Source organism: Mus pahari, chromosome 7, assembly GCF_900095145.1.
Source record: "Mus pahari chromosome 7, PAHARI_EIJ_v1.1, whole genome shotgun sequence".
NCBI lineage: Eukaryota > Metazoa > Chordata > Mammalia > Rodentia > Muridae > Mus > Mus pahari.
In genome coordinates, this window is record NC_034596.1 from 105341993 (window position 1) to 105369007 (window position 27015).

The 27015-nt window shown below is 50.1% G+C and overlaps 1 protein-coding gene across 2 annotated transcripts in view; it reads right to left on the bottom strand.

Moving 5' to 3' along the window:
- Window positions 1-27015, bottom strand: part of Cdc42bpb (CDC42 binding protein kinase beta) — an 86972-nt gene that overhangs the window by 19231 nt on the left and 40726 nt on the right. For both annotated transcript variants that reach the window (XM_029541171.1, XM_021201389.2), the window contains exons 5-20: window positions 24769-24917; window positions 17820-17913; window positions 14130-14330; window positions 13082-13330; window positions 12181-12260; window positions 10491-10657; window positions 10287-10406; window positions 9001-9134; window positions 8458-8700; window positions 7472-7582; window positions 6134-6378; window positions 5941-6046; window positions 5419-5543; window positions 4971-5076; window positions 2132-2280; window positions 868-962 (exon numbers count right to left, since the gene is read on the bottom strand). In XM_029541171.1, coding sequence (XP_029397031.1) covers window positions 868-962; window positions 2132-2280; window positions 4971-5076; window positions 5419-5543; window positions 5941-6046; window positions 6134-6378; window positions 7472-7582; window positions 8458-8700; window positions 9001-9134; window positions 10287-10406; window positions 10491-10657; window positions 12181-12260; window positions 13082-13330; window positions 14130-14330; window positions 17820-17913; window positions 24769-24917 — 2374 coding nt within the window. The remainder of the gene's footprint in view (window positions 1-867; window positions 963-2131; window positions 2281-4970; window positions 5077-5418; window positions 5544-5940; window positions 6047-6133; window positions 6379-7471; window positions 7583-8457; window positions 8701-9000; window positions 9135-10286; window positions 10407-10490; window positions 10658-12180; window positions 12261-13081; window positions 13331-14129; window positions 14331-17819; window positions 17914-24768; window positions 24918-27015) is intronic.

Sequence of the window (27015 nt, forward strand, 5' to 3'; positions counted from 1 at the left end):
CATTTTCCTTTTCAGAAAAGAGGAAATTAATAAATTCAATACAAAAATAAGGAAAGGTTTATTTGGTAGGGTCTCAGGAAGACCAGGATGCAGGCTTGCAGGTTTGTACACCACACCTGGTTTCTGTGGCGTTGGGATCAAACCTAGGGCTTTGTGCTAACAACCTCAGCCCTGGAAAGGGTATTACTTAGCAAACGTCAAGTAGGAAAAAATATTGGCAAGTTAACAGAAAAAGGATTTCATCCTCAATATATAAAAAGCTTCTGAAATGTAAAGACAACCCAGATTTTAGGGAACAGATGCAATTCCTGTACTGAGATGATACCTATATGGAATGGAGAATTGAGTGTGAAGTCCACTTTGAGTGTGGGCTGCAGGACAAGTCCTCATGTCCCAAACTGATAGACAGATAGGACCGGATGTATGAATGTTTTATGTACACAGCTACTCATGAGGCACTTGGGAGAGGTGAGAAGATCATCTCGGGTTCCAATCTGGCCCCAGGTTTGGGATCCTCCCGCCTTAGCCTCCCGAGTACTGGGATTACAGCCATTCAACCACACCCACAGTGCTTTCCAGGTGAGCGAAAGGGAGGAAGGGGCCATGGGTTGTGGTCTCTCCAGCACAGAACAGAGTTACCTTTCATGTGACCAGGGTAACTACTACGTGTGTGTGTGTGTGTGTGTGCGCTTTCCTTTTCAAAGGAAGAACCCACTAAAAATTATTATTGATTGGGGGAGGTATTTTTAAACATATTGTTTCAAAATTTTAACTTTGGAAGTATTTTATATAACTAAAAATAGTTTTAAGAAGAAAGCCACTCCTTAGAAAGGGCTGATATTTAATAACCTTTAGATTCCATTTTACCTGTATCTGCTCTAAACTTTTCTTCCATCCTTTTCTTCAGAATTTGCATTTCTTCTAATAATTCCCTGTTTTTGGCTTCCGATTCCTTCAGTTTGCTGAAATAAGACGTAAGAGTTGAGTCAGGCGTGGTGGCGCACACCTTTAAGCCCAGCACTCGGGAGGCAGAGGCAGGTGGATTTCTGAGTTCGAGGCCAGCCTGGTCTACAAAGTGAGTTCCAGGACAGCCAGGGCTATACAGAGAAACCCTGTCTCGAAAAACCAAAAAGACGTAAGAGTTGTAGGTGCCCTGGACAGAGGCCACAGTCCGTCTCACACCGTGCTGGCGAGAGGGCAAGGCTCTCATGGCCTCCTAAGAATGGCGGAGAATCCCGAGAATAGCGTAGCTGACATCTCCACTCGGCATTTACAGAGAGCTCGGAATTATGAATCCAAACACAGATTTTAAAGTCATGGCTAAGGAGTTATGGGGATCAAGTCTGTACTCCCAGCAACCGGGAAGCAGAGGCAGAGGATCAGGAGTCAAGGCCAGTCTGGCACATCAGCCTTGCCTTAACACCAACAAAACAGAAACACTTAATAAAGCCCTGGTCAGGGAGCATGGGGTGAGCGTGGAGCTCACTAAATGGTGAGCTTCTGACTGTCACCTGACGACAAGCACACAGTCCAGATCCCTTGGCTGTCTCCCTGGAAAAGGCTTTCCCATGGCTAACACTAGGACCTAGCGTTGAGTACAGAGCCCCAGGAGCCTGGCTCTTAAGCAGGTTCCAGGTAAAATCTGGCCAGGAAGGCAGGACCCAGCACAGATTCCCGCCAGCACATTGCTTCACCTCCATTTTCCTGCACCTTGGTCTTAACCCCTGTAGAATGGGGATAATGATTACTTCAGTGGGATGTATGAGGGTCACATGACTTAACCCAGGTTATTGCAAATGCAAGGCAATTCTCCACCACTGACCGCCACACCCAGCCCTTTAAGGCTGCTTTATAGTTTAACAGTTCATGGTGGCCTCCTGTCTCAGTCTCCTGTGTGCTGGGATCACATGTGCCCAGAAAACACTAAACTGCGCACTTCCTGCAGGGAAGGCACACTTCCCCTCCTGACTTGTATTTAAGCACTAAGTGCTATAAACCTGACATTATCGTCACCCTGATTCAGGGACCTCATGTGTCCCTCTGGATGGCAAAGGATTCCCAGCTGGGGGCAGCCTCCAAAGTGACAAAGGACTCCAGTTTCTCTAAAGGGCCAGACCCAGGACAAACCAACCTTTCGAAGGCCAGGCTGCCGTCTTTGACCTTCCTCAGCTCCTCCTGAACGAGCTGTTTGGCACGGATCTCAGCCTCAAGAGCCGACTGCAGTTCCAGTCGTGCAGACATGTCCAGCTTCTGACTCCGACGGACTTTCCAGAGTGGATCCTGTGACATTGGTTAAAATAATAAAATACATTGCAAGTTACTTAAAATGAACACAAACAAGTCACCTTTTCAGCCTTATACCTTTACTATTATATTTGCAAACTAGCTTTCATCAGTCTTGTTTTTAGTTTTTATATTTGTAATTTTTTTTTCTTTTTGTGGTGCAGGGAACGAGCCCCGAGCAAGGGCTCACCAGGTAAATGCCCTACGACTGAGATAAATCTCCAGGCTAGTATTTTGTGACTTATTTTTTCTTAGAAGGCTGTTTTCATTACATTTATGTTTGTGTACTGCATGTATATGTGTGTTTGTATGGCCACAAAAGTGCAAGTGCCAATGGAGACCAGAGTCACTGGATGCCCTGGAGCTGGAGTCACAGGTGGCTGTGAGCTGCCAGGCACTGGTGTGAGGAACCAAGCGTGGGTCAGCACATCTCCTAACGACCATCTCTCTCCAGCCCCTCCTAAAAGTCCTTTAAAACTGGGCTTTAAGCTGGGTGTGGTGGTGCATAACCTTAATCTGTTGTCAGGCGGAGGCGAGAGAACCTCTGTGAGCTCCAGGCCGGCCAAGGCAACAGAGTAAGACCACGAATACCAACGTTTTGTCTGCCTGTAGGTGTGCGCACTCTATGTGTTGTCGGTGCTGGCAGAGATCTGAAGTCCCCGGAACTGGAAGTATAGGTGGTTATCAGCCAGCATGGAGTGCTGGGAACTGAACCCAGGTCCTACGGGAGGCAACAAGTGTACTTCACTGCTGAGCCATTCCTCGAGCTCAGAAAGAAAATGAGAAAAGGAAAAAAAAAAAAAAAAAAAATCAGAGCCAGGCGTGGTGACCCACACCTACGATCCTCAGCCTGGAAGCCGGGAGCTGAGGGCCACCTGGGGAACCCAAGCAGAGAGACCACATGTCAACCCTGAGTGCTGTTCACTGGGCTCTCACTTCATTGGGCTCTAAGGCTCAGCAGTTAGTGTAAGCTGTCAGACCAGCAGGGCTGGGGACCCTGTCTATGGTCCTGTGAGGGCCACAGTTCCTGCCACTGGCCTGGGTTCAGTTTGGGTGGTATGGATCAGACATAAGTTTTCGGATCTGCAGAGCAAGCATGTCACCAACTGTGCCATTGCCCTTATCCCAAACTTACTGAATATTCTAATTGGTGCTCCCTAATCAAGAACCTAAAGCCAAGAATGTTTTCCACTACAGAGCAAGCCGCACGGCTGCTGTCTAACCTACTGCAGAACTAAGAATTATCAGTGTTCTCTGCAACCAGAAAAGCATGGATTAAAATGTGAGTTGACCAATTTTAAATTCTAAATAAAATTCTACATTGCTTTTACTACCTTTTATTCACTTATACACATGCACTGTCTTCAGACACACCAGAAGAGGGCATCAGATCCCATTACAGATGGTTATGAGCCACCAAGTGGTTGCTGGGAGTTGAACTCAGGAACTCTGGAAGAGCAGTCAGTGCTCTTAACTGCTGAGCCACCTAAACATATACTCTTAAGAGAGGAAGACGGGCTAGAGAGACGGCTCCAAAAGTTAAAGGTATGAACTATTCTGGCAGGGGATGCAAGTTCAGTTCTCAGGACCCCTGTCCAGCTGCTCACAGCAGCTGTAATTTCAACTCCAGGAGGTTCTGATGCCTCTGGTCTCTAGGAGCATCTATATTCTCATGCGCATGCGTGCGCGCGCGCACACACACACACACACACACACACACACATACATAACTCACACTGACATAAATTCACAGACATGCAGGCACACACATGAACAATATACTCAACACACACACACACACATATATACTTACACATGCACACACTCATATTCACGCACATACATATGTACATACATACACACATGCATATAAATATGCAAATGCACACAGTCATGTACACATGAACACACATATGCACACTCTACTCACATATGCACATACACACTCACACATGTGCACATACACACTCACATATACTCATATTTGACATTCATACACTCACACATTCACACGTATACACGATATACTCACACATGTACACACATTCATTCACACACATAAATGTGTACATTTATAAACACACATATGCACACACACAAGCATACTCATACATGCATACACCATACACACATATACACCCCTGAGAAGGGGAGACTGGGAGCTGAGGGTAGCAGTGCATGGCTGTAATCCTGGCAGTACTCAAAGGCTGAGAGGCAAGAGGATCCCGAGTTTGAAGAGCGGTTGGCTTGCTCACACAGTGGTTTCTAAGTCAACCTGGGCTATGCCACAAAATCACATAAGAAAGGATGGCAACTGCCCCAAAGCTGTGGTGGTGAGATGCACTGGGGGTGTGGCTGCTGCCTCACAGGAGTAGGGCAGCATCAGGTCCCCATAGAACCCAGAGCCTGCCCACCCTCAAGCTCCGAACAGATCCAAGTAGCACGTGGAGGATGCGGTCAGTAAAGTGCCCTGTGCCTGCCTGTCCTGCTACTCTGAGGTCATAGCTTAGCTCCTGGTCAAGTTAACAACTAAAGAAATGAACCCACGAGATACTTGGCGGACAGCTGCCGTGTGTCCTGCAAGCTGCATAAGACCTGTTCTCAGGGATCAAGCTCCACACTTGTTTACAATAAAACCACCAGTGAGCTTCCCAGGAGAAGAAATCACGATTCAGACAGCATCTTACCAGTGTCCTGGATCCCAAACTAGAGCTTCGCAAAGTCTCCAGCTCTTCGGTCATCTTAGAAGCAAGGGCTTGAAGGTAGCCTCTGGCATCTTTCTCATCGCTGACCCTACACAGGGAATCAGTGTTTATCTTATGAAGAGGGGGAGTGTCTGCTTTCCGCAGGACAACATCACTGTGGCCAGAACATCAGCTGCCTCGATGGAGTGGATACTGGTCTGCCCCAGCTTAGGCTCTCCCCAGTCATGTATACATTGGCCATGGAAGCTCTCCCCTGTCTGTCACCCACCATTAGGAGCCAAGTCCTAACAGGTCTCCCCACCCTTAGTGCAGTGTGAGGGCCACTGCTTCCCAGAGGTTGGGATTCAGGCAAAGGCAGCGAGACACATTCCAGCCTTTAGGGAAGAGTACGGCCAAGACAGCTGCCTCTCCCACCCTGCCAGGCACGCACCACTGAATGATCTCTGCGATCTGTGCCTCCCAGTGCGCAACTGACTCCTTCTTGGATGCCAGATCCTGCAGCTCATCTTCCAGCTGTCTGTTTTGGGCTGTTAGTTTATCCACAAAGGAACAAAGCTGAAATTAAACAATGTCACCACATCACATGTGTGTCTGGCACCTCCTCACTACAGCAGGGGAACCCCAGCTCTGCAGCTCATCAGCACTGCGGGGGCTCTCACTGTTCCTAACCCAAGCCCCAGCTCAGTAAGAGTCTAACCGGAGAAGTGACAGAGACGGGGTGGGGGTGGGGAGCAGCGTTTCAACAAATCAAAGCACCCCATTTAATATGTATTAGTTTACCTAAATTATTTAACACAGGCACCAGGCGCCCAAAGTCCTGAGAGTGAACAATACCAATATCCTCCCAACACAACAACCCTCCAGGAGTGACATCCCCCCAGTGGCATCATCCCCCGGGAGTGATGTCCTCCCAGCCTTGACATCCCCAGCGGTAATACAGACATCAAGTCACCTTTTCGTTTTCCGCTGTTAACTTCTTGTTCTCATCGAACAGCATGGCCCTCTCCCGTTCGTACTTGTCCTTCACGGTGCCTATGGCCTCCTCCATCTCACTATGCCTGTGGAGGCGAAGGAGAGAGCGCCTCGCTCACGCGCCTGCAGCGTGGCGGCGGGCTTCCGGTCTCACCTGGGGATCAGACACTTACCGTTCTCGCTTTGACTTCTCTAACTTGTCTTTCAGCACCAGGACCTCTTTCTGCAGGGCCAACTGGTGGCTTTCGGAGTCGTGGACTTCCTTCTTCACGTTCTTTACTTCTAGCACGTGGGAGGCCTCTCGGCGCACCAACTCCTCCTCGTAGAACAAGACTTTCTTCTCGAGCTCCGACCTGATTTTGGAGATCTCCTGCTGATGTTCCAGTGTGGCACCTGGCCCCCGGCCTCCTTGCTTTACCTTCAGATAAAGGTTGAAATAAACTAACTGTCTCTGTGTGTCAAGGCCACGATGTCTCTTCTTCCTCTACTACTGGCTGGCATCTAGGACTGTACCAGGCAGCACAGCCAACGTGGGAGATGGGATCCTTCTAACAAGCCTGGGGCGAGCTTGGGAGATGGCAGAGCACAGCATGGACTTTGTGCCGTGGAGCTGTGCTGTGCACCCATTCACCTACCAACGCTGAGTGCTGACTGCTTGTCACAAATCTCCTGGTGACTGGGGTGACACTGAGGTCCCTGTTCTCAGGAGTAGGAGGCAGTGGGAGGAGGTGACAGAAACCCACTAAGTGAGGGACAGAGGATGTGTGGTGCCATCTCGGCCGTGGAGGAGCCTAAGCACTGGGTGAGCTGACTCAGTCTGAGCAGGCGCTCTGCACACCAGCTCCAGAGGGTACTGAGGAGGGAGGAAGATGCCCCTGATACTTCTGCTCTACTCCCTGGTGGCTGTATGTGAGGAATGTGGTACAGACGGGTAAAGAGCTGGCAGAGAGTCCCAGGAAGCAGGCTAGGAAATGGAGTGGCCAAGAGCTGGATCCGACGGTAGCAAAGATGACAGAGGAATAAATGTCTTGGGCTTAAAAGAGAGAGTTGCCATGACAACTATGAGGACCCAGCAGCCCCAGCCCACCCATCCCAGACCACACTACACTGAGAGTGGATGGTGGCCCTCACTCATGACTGTCCCTTCTCTTGGCCTTCCTACTGCCCTTGGACCCCATCGGCCAGTCCTAGTCTGGAACACCTTGCCTCTGCAGCATCAACAAAGGATATGGACCTGACATGGCTTTTCCAGAGCTGAGCGTGCCCAAGTGACTGGAAGCAGTCACCATCTGCTAACTTGGCAATACTGACCCCAAACACCTGAAACTTCCACACAACAGAGACATGAGCGTGGCTTTTATGATGAAGCTGTTAGAGAGGCAGTGGCCACCCCACCCCCGCCACTTCCTCCCATCCTATGACTTCCTGGAAGACGCTTGGGAGACGCGGGTCCAACCATGATTGATAGCCAGCACCCCACCCGCATGCATGTGCGCACGGGGAAGCCTTACCTTGAGGGCCTCGAGCTCACGCTCCATCTGCTTACAGAAGGTCTCGCTGTGTTCTCGGAGCTTCCGCTCCTTGGAGGCCTCGGCAGCCGCGTCCTCAAGCCGAGCTTCCAGCTAGGGAAAGCAGATCTACTGTTAATAAACCAGAACCTGCCCCAGGGCCACCACGGAACAGATCCGGGGAGTCTCCGTCCAGATTTCCCTATATCAGACTCACCATGAGCTGAAGGCTGAGGGACACTTTAGCTGGAATGTCTGACTATGACCACTAGCAATCAAACAAGCCTGCGTTCTAGTCAGATAATCTGAGGTTTAAATTCAAGGAAAGCTCCCAATTTGTAGAAACAATTCTGACATGTGAAGGTGTAATTTTTAAAAAAAAATTACACTTACAATTTATTTTTAAATGAAAAAATGCAAACATCGGCTAAAGAAGAGAAAACCCACACCCATGATCCAGCTTTGACAGGTGACAATTAGCTAGAGACCAAGTTTGTTTTGTCTGTGCCCAAATTCTCTGGCTGCTTTAAAACAAAGCTTAGGTCCCTGCCACTTCATCCTCAACTCTCAGGGATTTCACTGACTCGAGCTGTGACCCCACTGATACCACTACAAGTACATCTGGGTTAGAAAATCAACCAAGAAAATGGTTAGGTATTCAGGGGTGAACACAGAGCCTGGCCGTGAAGAACGTTCGGCACTGCAGGCTGCTGAGGACCATGGCCCATCAAGTGCAGTTAGCAGGACTTAGAGCCACGCACTGCTTAGAATCCACTGGCTGCTCCTAGGAGGACTTGGAGGCCGTCCAGGGCAGGACTGATGTCTGCACCGGAGTCCCAATTAGTCAGGTATTAGAAGGCACTGTTCCCAAGCCTGCTGACTTGATTCTGACTCCGGGGAAGCCAGGCAGTGGAGGAGAAAGCCGGCTCCTGCAGTTGTCCTGTGCCCACATGTTCATCAGCACGTGTGCATAAGTGAAGGAGAGCTACCTCTTTCCTGGACTTCTCAGCCTTTCGGAGATCCTGCCTCATGGAGTCAATCTTCTGCATGGCCACCTCCATCTCCTCCTCCTTGTCCCGGAGCTGACGGGATACCTTCTGCTTCTGCGACCTGAGCTCCGCCATGCGCTCGTTGAGCTCTGAGAACTCCTGCAGGGCCCGTTTTCGCTGCTGATGCGCGTCTTTAAGTTCTTTGGTCTGGGATTTCAATCGCTCTGAAGCCTCAACCAATTGCTGAAGGAAAAGAGTTCTCTGTTTTACATTTACTTAACAAAGACTCTGAAACCTAGAAGCTGTGTCTTGTCATACTTAAGTTAAAAGTGATTCAAATGCTGGTCAGAAATGATGGCCATGGGTTTGCAGAGTGCTCCTGTGAACAGGCTTCGAATTAGGGGCTCAGCACGTGAGCCAATCCTCCTCACACGCAGGTCTTGGCAGAGTCCCCTCACACATACACAGTCCCCCTCACACACAGGTCTCTCTCGGCAGAGTCCCCTCACACACACACAGTACCCCTCAGACAACCTGTGCTACCTTGTGCAATTCTTCCTTCTCCTGCCGGGCCAGGCGGTACTGTTTCTCGAGGCCCTTCAGTCGGTGTGTGGAGTCCTCATGCTCCTGGCGAAGTGTCACTGTGTCCTCCAGCTGGCGTTCGAGCCTGTTTGAATCTGGACAGAAGAGAGTTGGATTGTACTTCTGTGTGTACAGTGACTTGGTGTTAGTTGATTTACTGAGTTGGAGTTACCTCTTAATTCATAGGGAAGGAGTCTTCTTCACTAGTTTTCATATTGTGTGTGTGTATGTGTGTGTGTGTGTGTGTGTCTGTCCCCATGTGTATGCTACAGTGAGGGTGTGGAAGTCAGAGGCTGACTTGTGGGCAGCAGGGACTGAATGCTGTCAGACTTGGTGGCAAGCACCCATGGCACCATCTTGGCACCTCGCGATGTCTTCCCTCAGAGGCCTTTCGCTCCCCTGCACGTAACACCCTGTGTTGCTGCTCCCTGCAGGCTCCCTGAGGGCTAGCCTAACTGCTTGTGACACTCTGCTCACAGACAGACCTCCCTTTGGTGCCTGTGCTCATTTGCCCTCTGCCATCCAGCAGAGTGCTGGCCTCTGCCCAGGTGGAAGGTGGCACTTTGTTTAGTGAATAACCGACTCAGTCCTAACCTCTTTAAAATGAGGGTAGTGGGGTCTAATCAGAAACGGAGACTCCAGATGCCACCTGGAGACAGACGCTGACCGAGGAGCCTACCCACGTGTGGCTACGGTATACGGCTCAGAAGTGAGTCCTTAGACGTTTTCAGGACCACAGACTATAAATACAATTGGAAGGTGCTGGAGAGATGGCTCAGCAGTTAAGAGCCCTCGTCTTACGGAGGACTTAGGTTCAGTTCTGGTTCCAAGCACCTGCATGGTGGCTCATCACTACTTCTAACTCCCGGTCCAGGGAATAGGACTTCCTCTTCTGGCCTCCACAGGTTCCAGGCCTGCACACAGTACACATACACACACAGACAAAATGCCGCACATAAGGAGAAGCAGAGGTGGAGGCTGAACCCTGGGGTTCTGAGGCAGCGGCCAGGCAGGTTCATTACAAGGGAAGAGCTCATAGGAAAAGTGATGTTATCAGAGCAAGTAAGGTGGGAAAACAATTTTAAATATAGACAGAATGCCACAATTCACATAAGCTTGCAAAAGCGTTGTCTTTTCCCTACTTTTCTACCTTAAGAGAAAGAAACTGAAAATAGCAGCCTAGCTCAAGAACCAAGAGCACAAGGCTGCCAGCCAGGGAGCACCCACCTGCCAGAGGAAGCACCCACCTGCCATTTTACTCTTCATGCGTTCAAGCTCTTCATTCAGCCTCTTGATTTCCTTGTCACGGTTTGAGTTGCCCAGGGCCCGTGTGGAACCATGAAGGGACTGCACAGTCTGGGTAGATTCTGAGGGAGACACAGCATTGAGAGTAGCTAGCCCTGTGTGCAAGGCAGGACCCTAGCCCGCATCAGGCCTGTCCGGCCAATCACCTTGCAGCTTCCGGCTGAGCTCCAGCTTCTCCTGCTCCAGCCTCCGTATCCTTCGCTCGTACGCTTCGATCTGCAAGCTGTTCTCCAAGTCCCGCTTCACATCTTCGTCTTTGGTTAGCATGTTAGATTGTGTCATGCTCTTCAGAGAGCCCCGGTCAGAAAAGCAGCTGCAAGTGGAGCAACAGGCTTTCTTATCGACCAAGAACCGGCAGTGGCTTCATTAGCATTTAGACTTTCTGGGATGAGAGGCTTCTAAAGAAGCAAACCAGTACCTGTGAAGAGGCTTTACTGTGTGAAGAGCCAAAGTTAGACAAGAGCCTCCTTACTACCATGGCTAGGTGGGGAGTGGGAGCCCCAACGGGACACAACAGGGAATGGATGCTGACTTGGAAATCGCTGCTCCCGTTCAAATGGAAAAGCAAAAGGAGGCATTTTGCTGGCTTTACAGGCAAGTGTGGCTCACTGGCCAGTGGTCAGAGGCTCACTGGCCCTGCCTCGCGCCAGTGTGCCACCCGGGAGAGTTGCCGATGATTTACTTCATCTTTAGCCTTGTAGACCAAACAGCATATTGACTGAAGTGCCCTGGGCAAATGGCTTAGCTATGGCTGATCAACTGATTCATGACCAGACAGGCAGGCCTGGGCCTCACAGGGCGGCCGGCACCCTGTGAGTGGGAATGTGTTGTGGACGCTGAATCACTGAAAACACTGGCACACTTCTGCGACAGGGTGCCAGTCATCACTGTGGCACCAGAGATAGCAGCCACACACACCACATCAACACCACTGGCTGAGGCCACACGTGGATGGATGTTCTTGGAACTGTCAAATTCGTATCATAGGAGGAGCGGAACTCCAGCTTGCTGCCGGGACTAGGAGTCAGGGTTGCAGAACTGACGAGAGAAGGCAGTGGGCTCTAAAGGCTCCTTGGCTGAGCACGTGTGCAAACAGCTGTGGACACCATGGGCTTTCAGCAGAATAAATCCTACCACCTATAAATAAATATAGCCTATACACAGAGCCTGCGGACCCAATCCTGCTCCTGAACCTTCCATGAACCTTTAAGAATTCTCTACACGTCACATCCCATCTTCCTCCCATACTCCACCAGCAGGGGACTATAGAAGAAAGAACAAACGTGTAGCAGAGAACAGAAGATATGTAGTCAAGTTATCCAGTGTTTAATGACAGGAACACAAGAGCTGACAGGTGACCTTGTGCCAACAGTCTAGAGTTCTTACACAGTCTGAGCTCAAGTCAAGAGCAGGAGAGAGACATGCGATCAGAAACACAGAGCACACAGAGACGCCCGCTGCACACTGAGCCTTCTCTACAGGACAAACAAACCACCAGAGCGTGCTGCAGCCGTGTGAGCCAGCAGGGGTCAGTCAGCTGCTACACAGCAAGCATGTCCACTGAACACATGTAGGTAGTTACAGTGCTAACCAGACCTTGGCACTATTAGGCAAGGGGAATTCCAGGTCACTGCTGTATGCGGTCTGGTGTTGACCAAAACACTGTGAAGGAGTGTGTGACTCCAGTCACTGTTTTGCTTTTTACAGGCAGTCATCAGTAGCCGACAAGGGACCCTCCGTGTCTCCCCGGAGCCACAGCCTCCCGCCCTTACAGCCGTGCTCTCAGGCTGTGCCCACCCCAGGGAAGAGCGATGAGAAGGAGCCCCCCAGGCATACCTTTCCGTCGTGAATGTGAAACCGATGAATGGCAGGTGCAGTCCCGAGAAGCCCGTGTGAGAGCCAGGAGGTAAGATTTCCTGTGCACAGGAGAACACACACAGCACATGTCACAAGTCATCCTTCAAATGAGCAGCACAGGGCCACGGAAACAAAACCAAGGACCCTGCCACCACCGTCTCTACTCGGAGCAGCCAAGTGGGCTGGCAAGATGGCTCACCAGGTAGAGGCTGACAGGCCAGGCCCCCTGTGCTCCTGAAGCCTTTACATACATGAAGTAGCCATGGGAACAATGAAGGAAGCTGTAGCGCAATAACCAATCTATCACTGAATAAAAAGGTATAAAATATGAAAAAAAAAAAAGGAAAAACTGTCTCACATGTGTGTTACAATGAGGACGCTTTTTTTTTTTTTTTTTTAAATCAAAATAGAAAATCAAGCTGAAAGTTTTAAAGTAACTGCCAAACTTAAACAATGTAATATTTAGATAGAGTCTAACTATGTACATATGACAGGGCTGGAATTCACTCTGTAGATGAGGCTGGTCTTGAACTGAGAGATCTGCTTGCCTCTGCCTCCCAAGAGTGCTGGGATTAAAAGGGTGTGTCACCACGCCCAGCTGCTTTAGGTTTTATTGTGAGAGTGTGTGTGTGCCACATGTATGCAGTCACCTGCAAAGACGGAGGAGAGAACTGGAGCGGCAGGCAGTACTGAGCTGCCTCACATGGGTGCTGGGAACAGAGCTTGGGTCCTCTGGAAGAGTCCAGGTATCCTTGCCTGCTGAGCCACCTCTCCAGCTCCAGTTCTGCAACTGGCTGACGTAGTCAGCAGACAGTAGCAGACACTGCTGACTCAGACCCACCGTGAAGCAACCCCAGGAGGCCACGGGCCTGGCACTCACAATGTTTCTCAGCATGTCGTCATCCACGTCGAAGTTGGATGTGTCGGAAGGGCTGCTCACATCGGGAATGTAGGGTGCTTCAAGGTTTCGTATATTCTCCCAATTCAGACCTTCAAAGAATGCGTGTTTCTTAAAGTCTTCTATCCCATTCTGCCCAAGCCGGCGCTCTCTGCTGCATATTAGTCTCTGGATAAGGTCTTTTGCTTCTTCAGAGACGTCGGTGACATGGGATGGAAACTGAAACCGCTCCTGGGGAGGAAGGGGCAGCCAAAGACAGTCAGAAAAACTCAAGCTGTGGACAGCACAAGAATAATCCTGACTTCATAACTAACCAGGCGTAAGCTGAAGCTAGGGAATCCCCGACACCTCCAACCCCCGAGACAGGGTTTCTCTGTGTAGCCCTGTCGGTCTGTCCTAAAACTCTGTAGACCAGGCTGGCCTCAAACTCAAGAGATCCACCTGCCTCTGCCTCCTGAGTGCTGCGATCAAGGTGTGCACCACCACTGCCCAACTGAAGCTAGAGAATTTTAATTCCAAAATGGCAAACAAAAAAAGCATTCCCTTTGGGCCTACAAGACAGCTTGTGGGTAAAATACACCCACTTGCCTTGCAGCCTGGTGTTTGGAGTTTGATCCCTAGAACCACCATAGAGAGGAGGAAACGCCATAGCCACGGTCTAATTTCCAATATGCACTGTGGCACATAGGTCCACATACATGATCATGCACACATAGGTAAATTAACACAGACTATCATAGCTGAGCAGTGAAGTACTTCCCACAGTGAGCCTGACAGACTAGATTCCTGGCTCTCAGAACACCAAGGAACACAGACAAGTGTACAGTGGGCCTGTACAGTGCTTGACTAATGAGAAACACACCGCAGGGCTGGAACATAGAAGACATCTTTGAAGCATGCCTTCCTTTCTGTCCTGTGTGTGCAGTGTCCCCATCTCATGTCTGCCCCCCTCTCCATGTCCCTCCCACACCATGTGGCCTCCTGACCCACCCCAGCCCGTGAAGGCGCTGGAACAGCATTCACATCTCACCTCATGGTTCATGATCTTCCCGTACGTCTCCACCAGAGACTCTGCATAAAACGGGGTTTCTCCGTATAGCATCTCGTACATGCAGACGCCCAGAGACCACCAGTCACACTCGGGCCCGTATTTGCCCATGCCATCCTCCATAGCCTGCAGGATCTCTGGTGAGATGTAGTCAGGTGTGCCCACAGCCACGGAGGACTGAACCTTGGAGGGAGGAGAGGCGATGAGGAAATCAAGAACATCACAAACTAACATCTCTAACCACGTCCCTTAAAAAGCAGCAGCAGCAGCAGCAGCAGCAGCAACAGAAAACAGTCATGGAGTAAGAGTGGTGGGTGATCAGGAATTAAGGCCAGGATACACACACAAACATGCACGCAAGCACACACACATGCGTGCGCACACACACACACATGCACGTACACACACACACACACACACACACACACACACACACACACGTGCGCGCGCGCGCACATACACACGCAGTCTTGCAGTCTCAGCTCTGGGATGTTCCCATTGGGCTTGAGTCTCCAAAGGCAGCAAGTCCACACCGCTGCCCATGCTTGCAGGGTGGTCTAGGGGCCCTGCCCAGGCCAGTCCTTGACTCTCCCGTTCAACACAAGGCCTTAAGAAAAAAGCATGTGTTGGCTTCTAACAAGCTCTCAGGGGCGGTGGCTTCCTAACACAACCCACCCTGGGTACCTAGAGGGAAAACAGGCAATTTAGCCCAATATGAACAGGGTTCCCTAGACAGTATTTGCTTAGGGGTCTGCAACGGGGCAGTGGTCACAGGCCCATCTAAGAAGAGATTGGACTCCATAGGGTCTCCTTCGGGAAAAAGAGAAAATGTAAGGAGTGTGTACTGGCTAGTTTTGTGTCAACTTGACACAGCTGGAGTTATCACAGAGAAAGGAGCTTCAGTTGGGGAAATGCCTCCATGAGATCCAGCTGTGGGGCATTTTCTCAATTAGTGATCAAGGGGGAAGGGCCCCTTGTGGGTGGGACCAACTCTGGGCTGGTAGTCTTGGGTTCTATAAGAGAGCAGGCTGAGCAAGCCAGGGGAGGCAAGCCAGTAAAGAACATCCCTCCATGGCTTCTGCATCAGCTCCTGCTTTCTGACCTGCTTGAGTTCCAGTGTTCCAGTCCTGCATCCTTTGGTGATCAAAAGCAGTATGGAAATGTAAGCCAAATAAACCCTTTCCTCCCCAACTTGCTTCTTGGTCATGATGTTTGTGCAGGAATAGAAACCCTGACTAAGACAAATTGGTACCAGCATAGTGGGGTATTCCTGTGACAACCTGACCATGTTTTGGGGAGGACTGTGGAAGAACTTTGGAACTTTGGGCCAGGATATCCATTTGGTGTTAAGAGCTCTGTTGAATGTTGTGTAGGAGCTTGGAAGATAATGTTGAGAGCAGTGCAGAAGATGGAGGCCTGGCTTGTGAAATTTCAGAGGGAAAATTAAAGACTCTTTTCAAGGCCATTGCTATTTTGGATTGTGACGATTCTGTGGTTCTGGTTAGCTGGGGCTGAAGAATCAGCTGTGATTAACAAGATACCAGAACCACTAAAGAGAAGTCTTTTCCTTACTGGGACTATTGATGCTGGTTAGCTGGAGCTAAGAAATTAGCNGTGATTAAGAAGAGACCAGCATCATTGAGGTGACATCTTCTGGGAAGTATTTTGTGAGAGCACAAAGAGGTTGTGTTCCAGAGATAGCCAANGTTGTACTTTGTGCTGCAGCAGGACTTGGTAATGTGTAAGAGTCACCCAGGTGGTACTGGTTTTGAAGGCATGAAGGGGTCATGCAGAGCAGCTGAGGCTTGGCACTGTGAGAGGTCATGGAAGGCCATTGGTGAAGGTGCAGCCTCAGTTGCAGTTGATGGCCCAGGACTGAAGGGGTCACAGTAGCATTTTGGAGATGCCAGTACCATGAGATGACCACCAAGAACAGCAGCAGCAGTGAAGTACAAGCAGCTGGAGCTGGAGCCGAGAAGACAAGGTGTGTGCTACGAAGGACACGGCTGGAGAAGTGACCCAATCCCTTGGAGGAGCCCAGAAGATTGTGAGTTAGATCCCAGACATTGGATGATTGGAGATTGATTTTTGCTTTTGATTGTGACTGTGTCCTGATATTTTTCCCTCTTGAAGGAAGATTTTTAGTGAAGTCCACAGTTAAGAGACTTTGAATTATAAAGTACTTTGTATTTTAAAAGATACTGGATATTTTAAAGGGATTGAACTTTTAATAAGTAAAGACCGTGGGATTTTAAAGTTATTTAGATCTTGGGGATGAATAAGAACTAAGGGTTGAGGCTTGCTAGTGATGTGTTTGTGTGTCAAGTTGACAAGGGGTCAATTGTACTGGCTAGTTTTGGGTCAACTGGACACAGCTGTAGTTATCACAGAGAAAGGAGCTTCAGTTGGGGAAATGCCTCCATGAGATCCAGCTGTGGGGCATTTTCTCAATTAGTGATCAAGGGGGAAGGGCCCCTTGTGGGTGGGACCATCTCTGGGCTGATAGTCTTGGGTTCTATAAGAGAGCAGGCTGAGCAAGCCAGGGGAGGCAAGCCAGTAAAGAACATCCCTCCATGGCCTCTGCATCAGCTCCTGCTCCCTGACCTGCTTGAGTTCCAGTCCTGACTTCCTTGGTGATGAACAGCAATGTGGAAGTGTAAGCTGAATAAACCCTTTCCTCCCCAACTTGCTTCTTGGTCATGATGTTTGTGCAGGAATAGAAGCCCTGACTAAGACAGAGTGCTACTCTGAGTGGACAGCAGGGACTGTGCCCAGTGACGTTGCTGTCTTGTCGATGTCCACTGTGGTGACACTGAAGTGTGCCCAAGGCCGCTGCTCTCATCACCAGAAGAATGTTTTGGATTTGACCACAGCATCAATCTGCCAGCCAGTCAATGTGGGATAGAAATTTACAAACAGTGCAGTGGAGCAGAGCACATACAACTCCACGGCCTGTGCAGCGTGGTCAGCCACTGTTTGCACACAGCTGCTTGCAAACACTCTGGTAGGCAATGTCTAGGTTGCTCACTTTTGGAGTACCTGGCATCAATCACACATTAGTGTAGAATCTATAGGAGTAAAGCCTCCTATAAGGGACTGCAGGGGCTGCTGTGGTCACAGGAGAGAAAGTGATGGCCCAGGGTGCAATTAAACAGGGTGTAGAGCTGGCCAGGGAGAAACCACTGAGCAACTACTCACAGGCCACTGGATCAGTGTTGGTCTGACCATGGCACCAGCTGAGCCAGGCTCCCTCCTGTCCTACAGCAGGGACATCAGCTGGGGCTCACAGCACTCTGCACCAAGGACTCCAGTCTAAGCTCACCTGGCAGAAAGCTACCTGAAGCAGAAGAATTCTGAAGAATGGTGCCCAAGGTTGTCCTCTGGCCTCCACAGACACATGCAGGCACACCTGTACACTCCTGCACACATATCTGTACACAGCACGCATACACATATATGGTTTCAAACTTTAAAAATTCACCAAATAGAAAATTCAATTGTCTCCTCAACAGATTCGTTTTCTTAATTCAATTAACAAATCTGGTTTTCTTAATTTTATCTCAAACTGACCACTGAACCCTCTTTTAACTACAAGCCAAACTCAAAGCAATGGCTGTCTTCAGCAGAAAATAAACTCAAAAGCAAATGGCGGCCTTCAGCGGGAATACCTACAGTGCCATCATCGTTCATCTTCAAGCACGATCCAAAGTCAGCCAGGCGGATATGACCGTTGACGTCCAGAAGGACATTGTCGGGCTTAATGTCTCTGTGGGTGAGATAAGCAGAATGAGTTACCTGAGTCAGTGGGCACACAGAGAGAACTGTGATCACACTGAGAGCAGCCGTGACCAAGCGTGGCAGTCGTCACCACTGGCACCCCTTCCTCCCATCAGCATGTTGACTCCTGTCACCTCCCCCTGGCTAAGGTTTCCTGAGTATGTCCTGCCTTCTTGAGGAGGCTCATGAGCCACAGGATCAGAAAATGACATCTAAGAGCTAGGGAGACAGCTGAGCAGTAAAGGGTGCTTGATTTTTGGACCCCAACAGCCAAGGGTTCCGCAAATGCCTGTAAACACAGCTCCGGGGATCCCATGCCCTCTTCCAGCTCTGTGCTCTCGTTCTCTTGTTCTCGCTCCTCTCCCATACCCACTCCTTCTGTCTCGTTCCCCGGCCCACTCTCTCCCGTGATGGCATCACACATGGTAGTCTGTGGAAAGTGCTATGGAGAGATCTAAAAGGAGATCAAGGGCCGTGCAGCACAGAGGGAGGCACTGGAAGATGTAAGGGAGCCAGGGCAGATGTGAGGCAGTGCTGCAGGCTAACAGTCTACCCTACACAGAGGCTGAGCAGCCCGTACACAGCCAGCTACCACAGCAGACGGCACAGTCTCGCAGCCAAGGCAAGCTGCCCAGGGCCCACGCAGTCAACTGCCTTTCTACATGCTCAGATGCCGGGCTGAGGCCCGAGAATAAGATCATTACAGACTCTGAAGCAAGGGAACACGCCCACCAAAGCCATGCTTATGTCTGTTCCCAGCAGCACAGTATAGCAGCAAAACCATGTTTGGCGTCCACTGCAGGAGTACATGTGCAGACTACAGTGCAGCCACATGGGAGAGCCCTGCCAGGGACACAGGGATTCCACCACAAATGCAGCAAAAGAGCAATTCTTACAAAGAAACAGAAACATGAAGCAGGAAAAAACCAGCCTGACTGAAATAAATATGCTCACACAGACTGAGACAAGACACAGGTCAAAAACAGCAAGCTCAGGTGAGGCTAGAGGATCACGAGTTCAAGGCCAGCCTGGGCTACACTGTGAGACTAGAAAGAAAGGTGACGGGTGACGAAGACATGAAGTAAGGAAGGGGCAGCTGGGGAACCAAAATGCTACAGCAGAAAAACTAAATAAGAAATGAATTTACTCAGAGGAAGAGATACAAGAAAAAAGCAAACTGTAACCCGGAGGAGTTCTAATTTATAAGATGCTTAGGGGAAGTGAGTTTAAATCCAAGCCTAGGGGAGGCACTGAAGAAGGAAGGTGGAGATGACAGAGGGGCTGGCAGAGGAGGGAAGAGCAGGCGAAGGAGCTGAAGAGAGAGGTAAACCAGGGCCCAGCAGACACAGGAAAAGTTAGTAAACATGACTCTCTTCTGACACAGAGAACAGCCTGGGAAAGAAGACCTGCATCCGGTGAGACACCAGAGACTCAAAAACAAGCAACGTCCTGTTTCTTCAGACCCAGGGAAGACAACACTAAAACTCATGTGGAAAAATAAGCTGATTAGAATAGCAAGAAAAGTCTCAAGAAAAAGTGGTGTGGGGGCTGGCGAGATGGCTCAGCAGGAAAGATCACTGACTGCTCTTCAGAGATCTAACACCCTCTTCTGGTGTGCTTGAAGTCAGCTACAGTGTACTTATTTATAATAATAAACAAATCTTTGGGCAGGAGCAAGCGGAGATTGAGCAAGCAGAGCTGACTGGAGCGAGCGGGGCTGGCCAGAGTGAGCAGAGGTCCTAAAAAATTCAGTTTCCAACAACCACATGAAGGCTCATAACCATCTGTATAGCTATAGTGTACTCACGTTCATAAAAATCAATAAATCATTATTAAAAACAACAGAAAAGATTGTTTAAAAGGAAAAGGAAAAGAGAGAAAAAGAAAACAAAAAAGGAAACAGAAAAAGCGGTGTGAGAAGATGTGACGCTCCAGTGGTGTCCAGTGTCGGGAGCGCAGGGGAGGAGGGGCAGCGCAATCAGTCGGACGAGCATCCAGAAGCTCCACAAGGAACAGACCGCCCACGTGTGCGTGCCTGTTGATCCCAGCACAGACGGACAACGGATGGCGAGGGAGGACCATGACTTCAAGGCCTTCCTGGGCTAAAGAGACAGATCTTGCTTCTTTTAAAAGAGAGGGAAGGGCTGGAAGGTTGGCTCGGTGGCTAGATGGACCGTAACTGCCTGCAACCCCAGGGGGATCCAGTGCCTTTGGCCACGGTCGAGCACCTGAACTGACATGAGTCAACATACGTGCACAGAATTAAAAATTATAAAAACAAATGCTAAAAAAGAGATGAAGAAGAGAAAACTCGAGGGTGACAGATAAAGACAAGTATTTCTTTATAAGGAATAAGGCAGAAGCCCTAGTGGAGTGAGACCCTATAACTCAGAAGCAGACATACAAATATAAAAAGGTTCAGCTTCACAAGAAAAATGAAAAGGAAAACTACAACTGTATGCCATCTCCTTGCTGTCAGTGGCAAAGGCTCGGCACACGCAGTTGGCATGGATACAGAGGAAAACAGCATCTCGTACACTATGGACTGTAAGCAAACAGGGATCAGCAACATGTAAAAAAAAAGACAGCTCATAGCGGGTATGTCTTCTGATCCAGAAATACTGGTTCTGGAATTACTCTGCAGACACACCGACATTCAAATGGAGATACAGCTACCCAGGGCCATACTGTGTGCAGCTGAGACACACCAGATGCACCTAACGCCCATACCTAGGGTGTCTGCATGTAGCAGAGCAGTAGACAGATGTAACGGGGGCTGGAGAATGGCACAGCAGTTGAGAGCACTCGCCAACCTCCCAGAGGGCTCGCGGACCTCAAGGAATGCACACTGGAAATAAGCAAATGATCAGAGAGGAGTGGAGAACTTTCTGTGGCAGAAGATGGCTCTGAGGGCCTGGAAGTAGGTCATCCAGTGCCAGCAGCAAATCCTGCCCGGGTAGAGCCTGTCAGGGGCCACTCAAGTGGGAAGAGATGTGCGTGAGTTCAAAGTGCCTTTTCAGGGCACAAGTGCAGGACAAGTGGAACGAAGCGTCGCTGGGCAACCTGGTTCATCGCTGTCACAGAACTGATGGACGGTATCAGCTGAGTGTGAACGGGAGCATGCTATACTCCAAAACCAGAGGACCAGCCATGCCTGTTCTACTGCACAGCACCAAGTTCATAAAAAACAAAGAGAGCATGAGGAAGGGTTCCAGATTTAAAAGGTGGAAAAGATGGGGCTTGAGTGTGTTCGTATCTGCCTCTCACTGGAGGACTGTGGCGGCCTGAAAGATACGCTCCTCACAGTCTTAGGCACTGGGACGTGGGCCGCAGCTGGCGCTGTGGGGAGGTGAGGGAGTCTGTCACTACAGGTGGCTGTCACAGGCTAAAACAAGCCACTTCCAGCTTCCGCTTCTCTTCTGCTTCATACTCAGTGTGTGAGCTTTTGGCGTCAGGGTCCTTGGCCCCGCCCGCCACCACAGACTCTTCTCCGTCTGGGACTGTCAATCAAAGGGACCCTCTCTTTCTTAAGTTGCCTTTGGCCATGAGGTTTTACCACAGTGACAGAAGAGTAACCCTGTAAGTGTCAGGGGCCTATGTGAGCACAGACAGAAGTAAGACCAAGAATGAGTTTCCCTGGCTGGGCAGAGTGGCACACACCCTTCATTCCACATCTCCAGAGGCAGACAGAGCTCTGGGAGTTTGAGGCCAGCCTGGTCTACATAGCAAGCCCAGGACAGCCAGAGCTATATTATAAAGACTCTGTCTCAAAACCAAAAGCCAAAATAAAACAAGAGGTCTCCTGAGGTTAAGCACACTCTATGAAGAGAACGCACCTAATCCTCAAACATCCAACACACACAACAATGAGGCTCTAGAAAGATGCTGTGCACATGTGTGTGTGCACACAGGAGAGGAAGACACTGGGCAGTATGTCAGCAGTGTGTGGATGCTGTACACATGTGTGTGTGTGCACACAGGAGAAGATAACACTGGGCAGTAGGTCAGCAGCGTGTGCATGTGCACACGTGTGTGTGTGTGCATACAGGAGAGGAAGACACTGGGCAGTAGGTCAGCAGCGTGTGCATGTGCACACGTGTGTGTGTGCATACAGGAGAGGAAGACACTGGGCAGTATGTCAGCAGTGTGTGTATGTGCACACGTGTGTGTGCACACAGGAGAAGACGACACTGGGCAGTATGTCAGCAGTGTGTGCATCTGGGCAGGTGCTTTTCTACTTTCTTGCAATCGTTACATGAGCTGGAAATTATTTAGACATTGTTTTGGAAAGAAATGTTAGAGCTGGGATGTAGCCCAGCAGAGCACTTGCTGGATAAGTGAGACCCTAAATTTAATCTCTAAATTTAGGACTCCAACATTAAAAGGGAAGAAGAAAACACACACTATAGATGGGCCAGGAGTGACAGTGCGGGCTTGTACACTCAGCATTAGCGAGGCCGTAGCAGAAGAAGCCCACCCCAGGCCACCTTGTTGGCAAGACCTCACCTCAAACCCCAGCCCTGAATGTATAGTATGGCTCAGGGTATATAATAAAAAACAGGCAAACCTAATGTATATTTCCAAGGCTCTAATGCAGCAGTCATTTGTCATATATAGCTACTGAAATAAACTAATTAAGAACCCAGGAGCCAGTGAGACGGTTCCATGGGTAAAGGTCACAGATGTCACCAGAGGATCTAAGTTTAATTCCTGAGACCCTCATGGTTGAGAAATAACCCCCGCAACTTGCTAACTTCCATATGCGCATGTGCCTACAATATACCAACCCCCACCACACACACACACTTTTTTTTTAAGTAACAGGTATTCAGAGAGATGGTTTGGTGATTAAGGACACTTGCTGTTCTTCTACAGTTTGGTTCCTAGTACCTAGTACCCATGTTGGGCAGCTCACCTAGTACCCATGTTGGGCCTCTGCAGGCTTCCATGCATACATGGTATGTATACATGGCACATAGATACACGCACATAAAAACATTTTGAAAAACTGCAACAGCCAGGCCTGGTAACACCCACCCCTATGATCCCAGGGATCAGGAAGCACATGCACAAGCCGGCCTGGGCACTGATGGGAACGGCCTCACGATGGAGGGCTGTGTGTGGTGGTTGAGTGGGAAAATGGGGAGGGAGCTCTACACTCAATCTTCAGAAGCAAAAATAGTTAACAGTAGCCAAGAAGCAGAAGCAGGCACCCTTACATAAAGAACAAAAGGGGTGCCCTCTCAAACCTCTCTGAACTAAAGGGCAGCCCGTTTGGCCACTCTGGTGAGCCAGCACCTCCCTCTCCCCTGGTGATGACACAGCACTCTCAGTGAAACGGAAAAGTCCATCCTTCCTCAGTGGGTGCTGTGCTCCTGTGGGGAGTCTCACAAGTGGTACAATCCTAGAAGAGTGCCACAGTGTGTGCTCAGCTCACGCAAGGCCTGGGATCCATCCCAGAATAACAGCAAAAGCAAAGAACAAATCAACACCAGAGGCCCTTTTCTCTGAAGAGAAGGAAGACACAGGAGCTACAATGTCCAAATCCCAGGAAGTGACATGCGGGGCCACTCTCCGTGGATGAGGCCAAGCCACCAGCATGGATGGAACAGAAACGGAGACCTCACAAGCCTCTTCTCAAGAAGCCTCCACAGCCAGGCCGAGCCTCACAAAGGAGGATGATACCCAGGATCTGATTCCCAGGAGGAAGGCAGCTGTCCACACAGAGCAGAGCGTTCTCTAGGGGTAAGCCCAGGACAGCAAGACTGAAAAGGCTGAAGCACAAACAGAGGAGACATTCTGAGTGTACAGAGCTTGATGACATGAGTACGATCTGAGGGTGTTAGTGACAGATTCTCAAAAATATATACAGAAAAGCCAGGAAAGCTTTTACTCCAGAGAAACAAAAACTAATCTAAGAACTACAGTCTTGGACCAACAAGCTGGCTCAAGCCTGACAAACTGAGTTCAACCCCTCAATGGTAAATGAAAAGACCACCTGACAGCTGTCCTCTGATGACCACATGTGCATCACAGCGTGTGCACCCCTCCCTAAAACAAGCAAATCAACCTAGCAACAAAACAAAATTGTAAGATGCATTATACTGTGGACCCGGAAGAAGGCTCAGCCAATCCCCAGCACTGGGGAAGGGAGGAAGGAAGATCCCGAGAGCTCATTCACTGCCCAGCCTTGATGAGCCAGCAGCTTCCAGCTCAGTGAGCGACTGTCTCTAGTCTAGCAATCTGGCCCCCCCTTCTGGGTTTTCCAGGCACCCACACATGTGGTATATAGGCACAGACAGACACACAAACAGATAAAGATAAATTCTTTTTATACATCACAAGACTCTGCTGCAACAGTCAAACACACTGCATACCGAGTCCACCAGAAGCTGTTTCACCAACCAGGCAATGGGAGAAAGGAAGAGGTGGCCCCAAGGGAGCATACCTGCAGGTGACTCTCTGGCCTTCCCCACCGCTGTGACAGAGAACACCTAGGCTTCAGCCCTCTCCTCCTCTGTGAGGGTCTGGACAGCTAAGAGTGTGGGGGTGCAGTGGGTGGAGTCACAAGGCCAGTGAGGACAGGCAAATGGGGCCCCCTAAAAGCCATTATGGCTCAGCTGTTGGGAATTCAACCACCACAACTGGAGCAATGGGAGCCCAACATTCTGGGTGTTGTGGGGCTCAAATTGTGATGGGAAACACAACCCTGCGCCCGCACTTAGTCACTTGGTGAAGACTTGTCATCGGCCGGACTCCTCAGGTGGCCTGAGGCTAGGAACCCCAAAGGGAGGCCTCTTCTTGTTTGATATCATAGTCACAGGTTTCATGAAGAGGTGGTTACCTGTGCACATAGTGGAGCTGGTGGATCGAGTCAATGGCCAACACCATCTCGCCAATGTAGAACCTCGCCATGTCTTCTGGGAGCTTGTCTTCAAACTTACTCAGCAGGGTCAGCAGGTCACCACCCACATAGTAGTCCATAACCAAGTACTACAAATCAGAAAGAGGAGAGGAGATAGCTCTTAACAGCGAACCTCACCGTTAGCTACCGCGGGGGCTGTTGGACACGCAGGCTGGGCTGGCTTCCTACCCCAGGGTCTGCAGTGATAACCTCTTCAGCAAACACCCTGCTGTGGTGTGCTGCTGCAGAGAACACAGTCAGTCAATGAAGAGAGGCAGAAAGCATCGCTAATACACAAGTCCTGTAAGGAGCCAGGGATTGGAAACAGGCTGTCCAGCCCTGTAGGGTTTAGTCCTCGGGTCCCTGAGTCACAGGACACTGATCTGAGCAGGAAAGTGCTATCTAGCACCACAGACACCAGCGGCTCCTGCAGAAAGGATAATGCCACTAAGGAGCGGGAAGGGAAAGAAAGCCGGTTCCGCCACAAGCAGGTCAGACAGCGCCTGCTTCAGAGGGAGAAATGTCTTCTCTCCAGCAAGCTGAGTGTACCCCTTCGCTAGGCCAGTCGCAGGGTCAGTGTGTCGGGTGGGGCATGCCAGTACAGTCTGCAGGCCCAGAGGTTCATGCCACACAACCTCAGAGCTGCAGAGGTCCTAATGGAAGCATCTCATGACATTAGAGGTTGTGGGATGGGAGGACTACTGCAGGCCACAGCACGGTGGCAGTCCACAGCAACTCTACTGGGGACTATTCAGCCTCTGGGACACAGAAACACGCTGTCTTATCTCCATGACAAAGTGCCTGGTTAGCCGAGACAAGGAAACCACTCTTTAAAAGAGCACTGAGATCTAATACATAAGCTCTTCCCCGGAGGACAACTGCGCACTGCCTTTAGCTACCTGAGCTAGGCCTGTCACCACCGTCCTCCTCTCATGCCAAACTTAGGGCCCACAATCTAACAGAGAGGATTCCAGCCCATGAAACTCCAGTGATCACCAAGTGAGTCCATTGGTGCACCCTGGTCTAGAGAGTAACCAACAGCTCTTCACCCAACTTCCAAACTCCGTCTCAGGTGTCCCCTCCTCTACAAAGCCCTGCTTCTTTCTGTGTCCCTACCCTGTGTAAAGGCATTCTTTTTTTTTTTTGTTTTGTTTTTTTGTTTTTTGAGACAGGGTTTCTCTGTGTAGCCCTGGCTGTCCTGGAACTCACTTTGTAGACCAGGCTGGCCTCCAACTCAGAAATCTGCCTGCCTCTGCCTCCCAAGTGCTGGGATTAAAGGCGTGCGCCACCACGCCCGGCTTGCAAAGGCATTCTTAAGGGCAGTGTCCTGCATCACCAAGCCTGCCTCCTGTACCTTGCTCAACTTTTGCTGCACAAAACCCTCTCAGTAGACATGCCAAATCCTGTTTCTATCATGTAGCACAGCACTGAGCCTGTTTGTGCTCCTGGGAGGCAGGGCAGGGGCCTGAGGTGTGAAAATGGAAAATGCCCTTGCTCAGCGGGGTTCATATTACTAAAGGAAGACCACAGGAAGCACAGAGAGCAACAGAAGGGCCTAAAAAAACAAGCCTGCCTGACACAGCCCCATGACCAGAAGCCACTGAGCACAGACCATGGGGTGCTGGAGTCAAGGCCAGAGGGACGGCCAGGGGAGCACAAGGAAGCCAAGAGGGAAGAGAGGCAGCTGGAGCAACAGTGACAGCAAGCCTAGGGGCAGGGAGTCGGGGATCAGTGAGACTGTGAGGCCTTTCAGGCAGGCCAGGTGTGGAGGGATGGTGGGGCCTGAAGACCTCGGGCAAACACTCTCCAGCAGCTGCTGAAGGATGGTCCCTGAAGGATGGTCTCAGGGTGGGGGAGGGGAAGACCTAGGAGAAATGAAACAGCAGCCCTCAAGATAACGGAGGGTGAGAGTTGCACGCAGCCCAGTTCCAGGGTCTCCAAGTCTATCTAGGAATCTAGGTCTGTGGTAACAGGTCTGTGGTAACAGGGCTATTGAGACTGACGGCACCTTGGAAAAGAAGCCACTGAAAGGAAATGAACAGTTTATCGGGCAAAGCCAAAGAAACTTAGTTTGGAGTAACCTCTGCTGTCACGCAGGGTTGGGAGTTAAGTCAATAATTCTACACTCTTTCAGTTGGTGGTCAACAGGCTTGCCCTAGTAAGACTTCAGAGACCTCAGGATCAGAA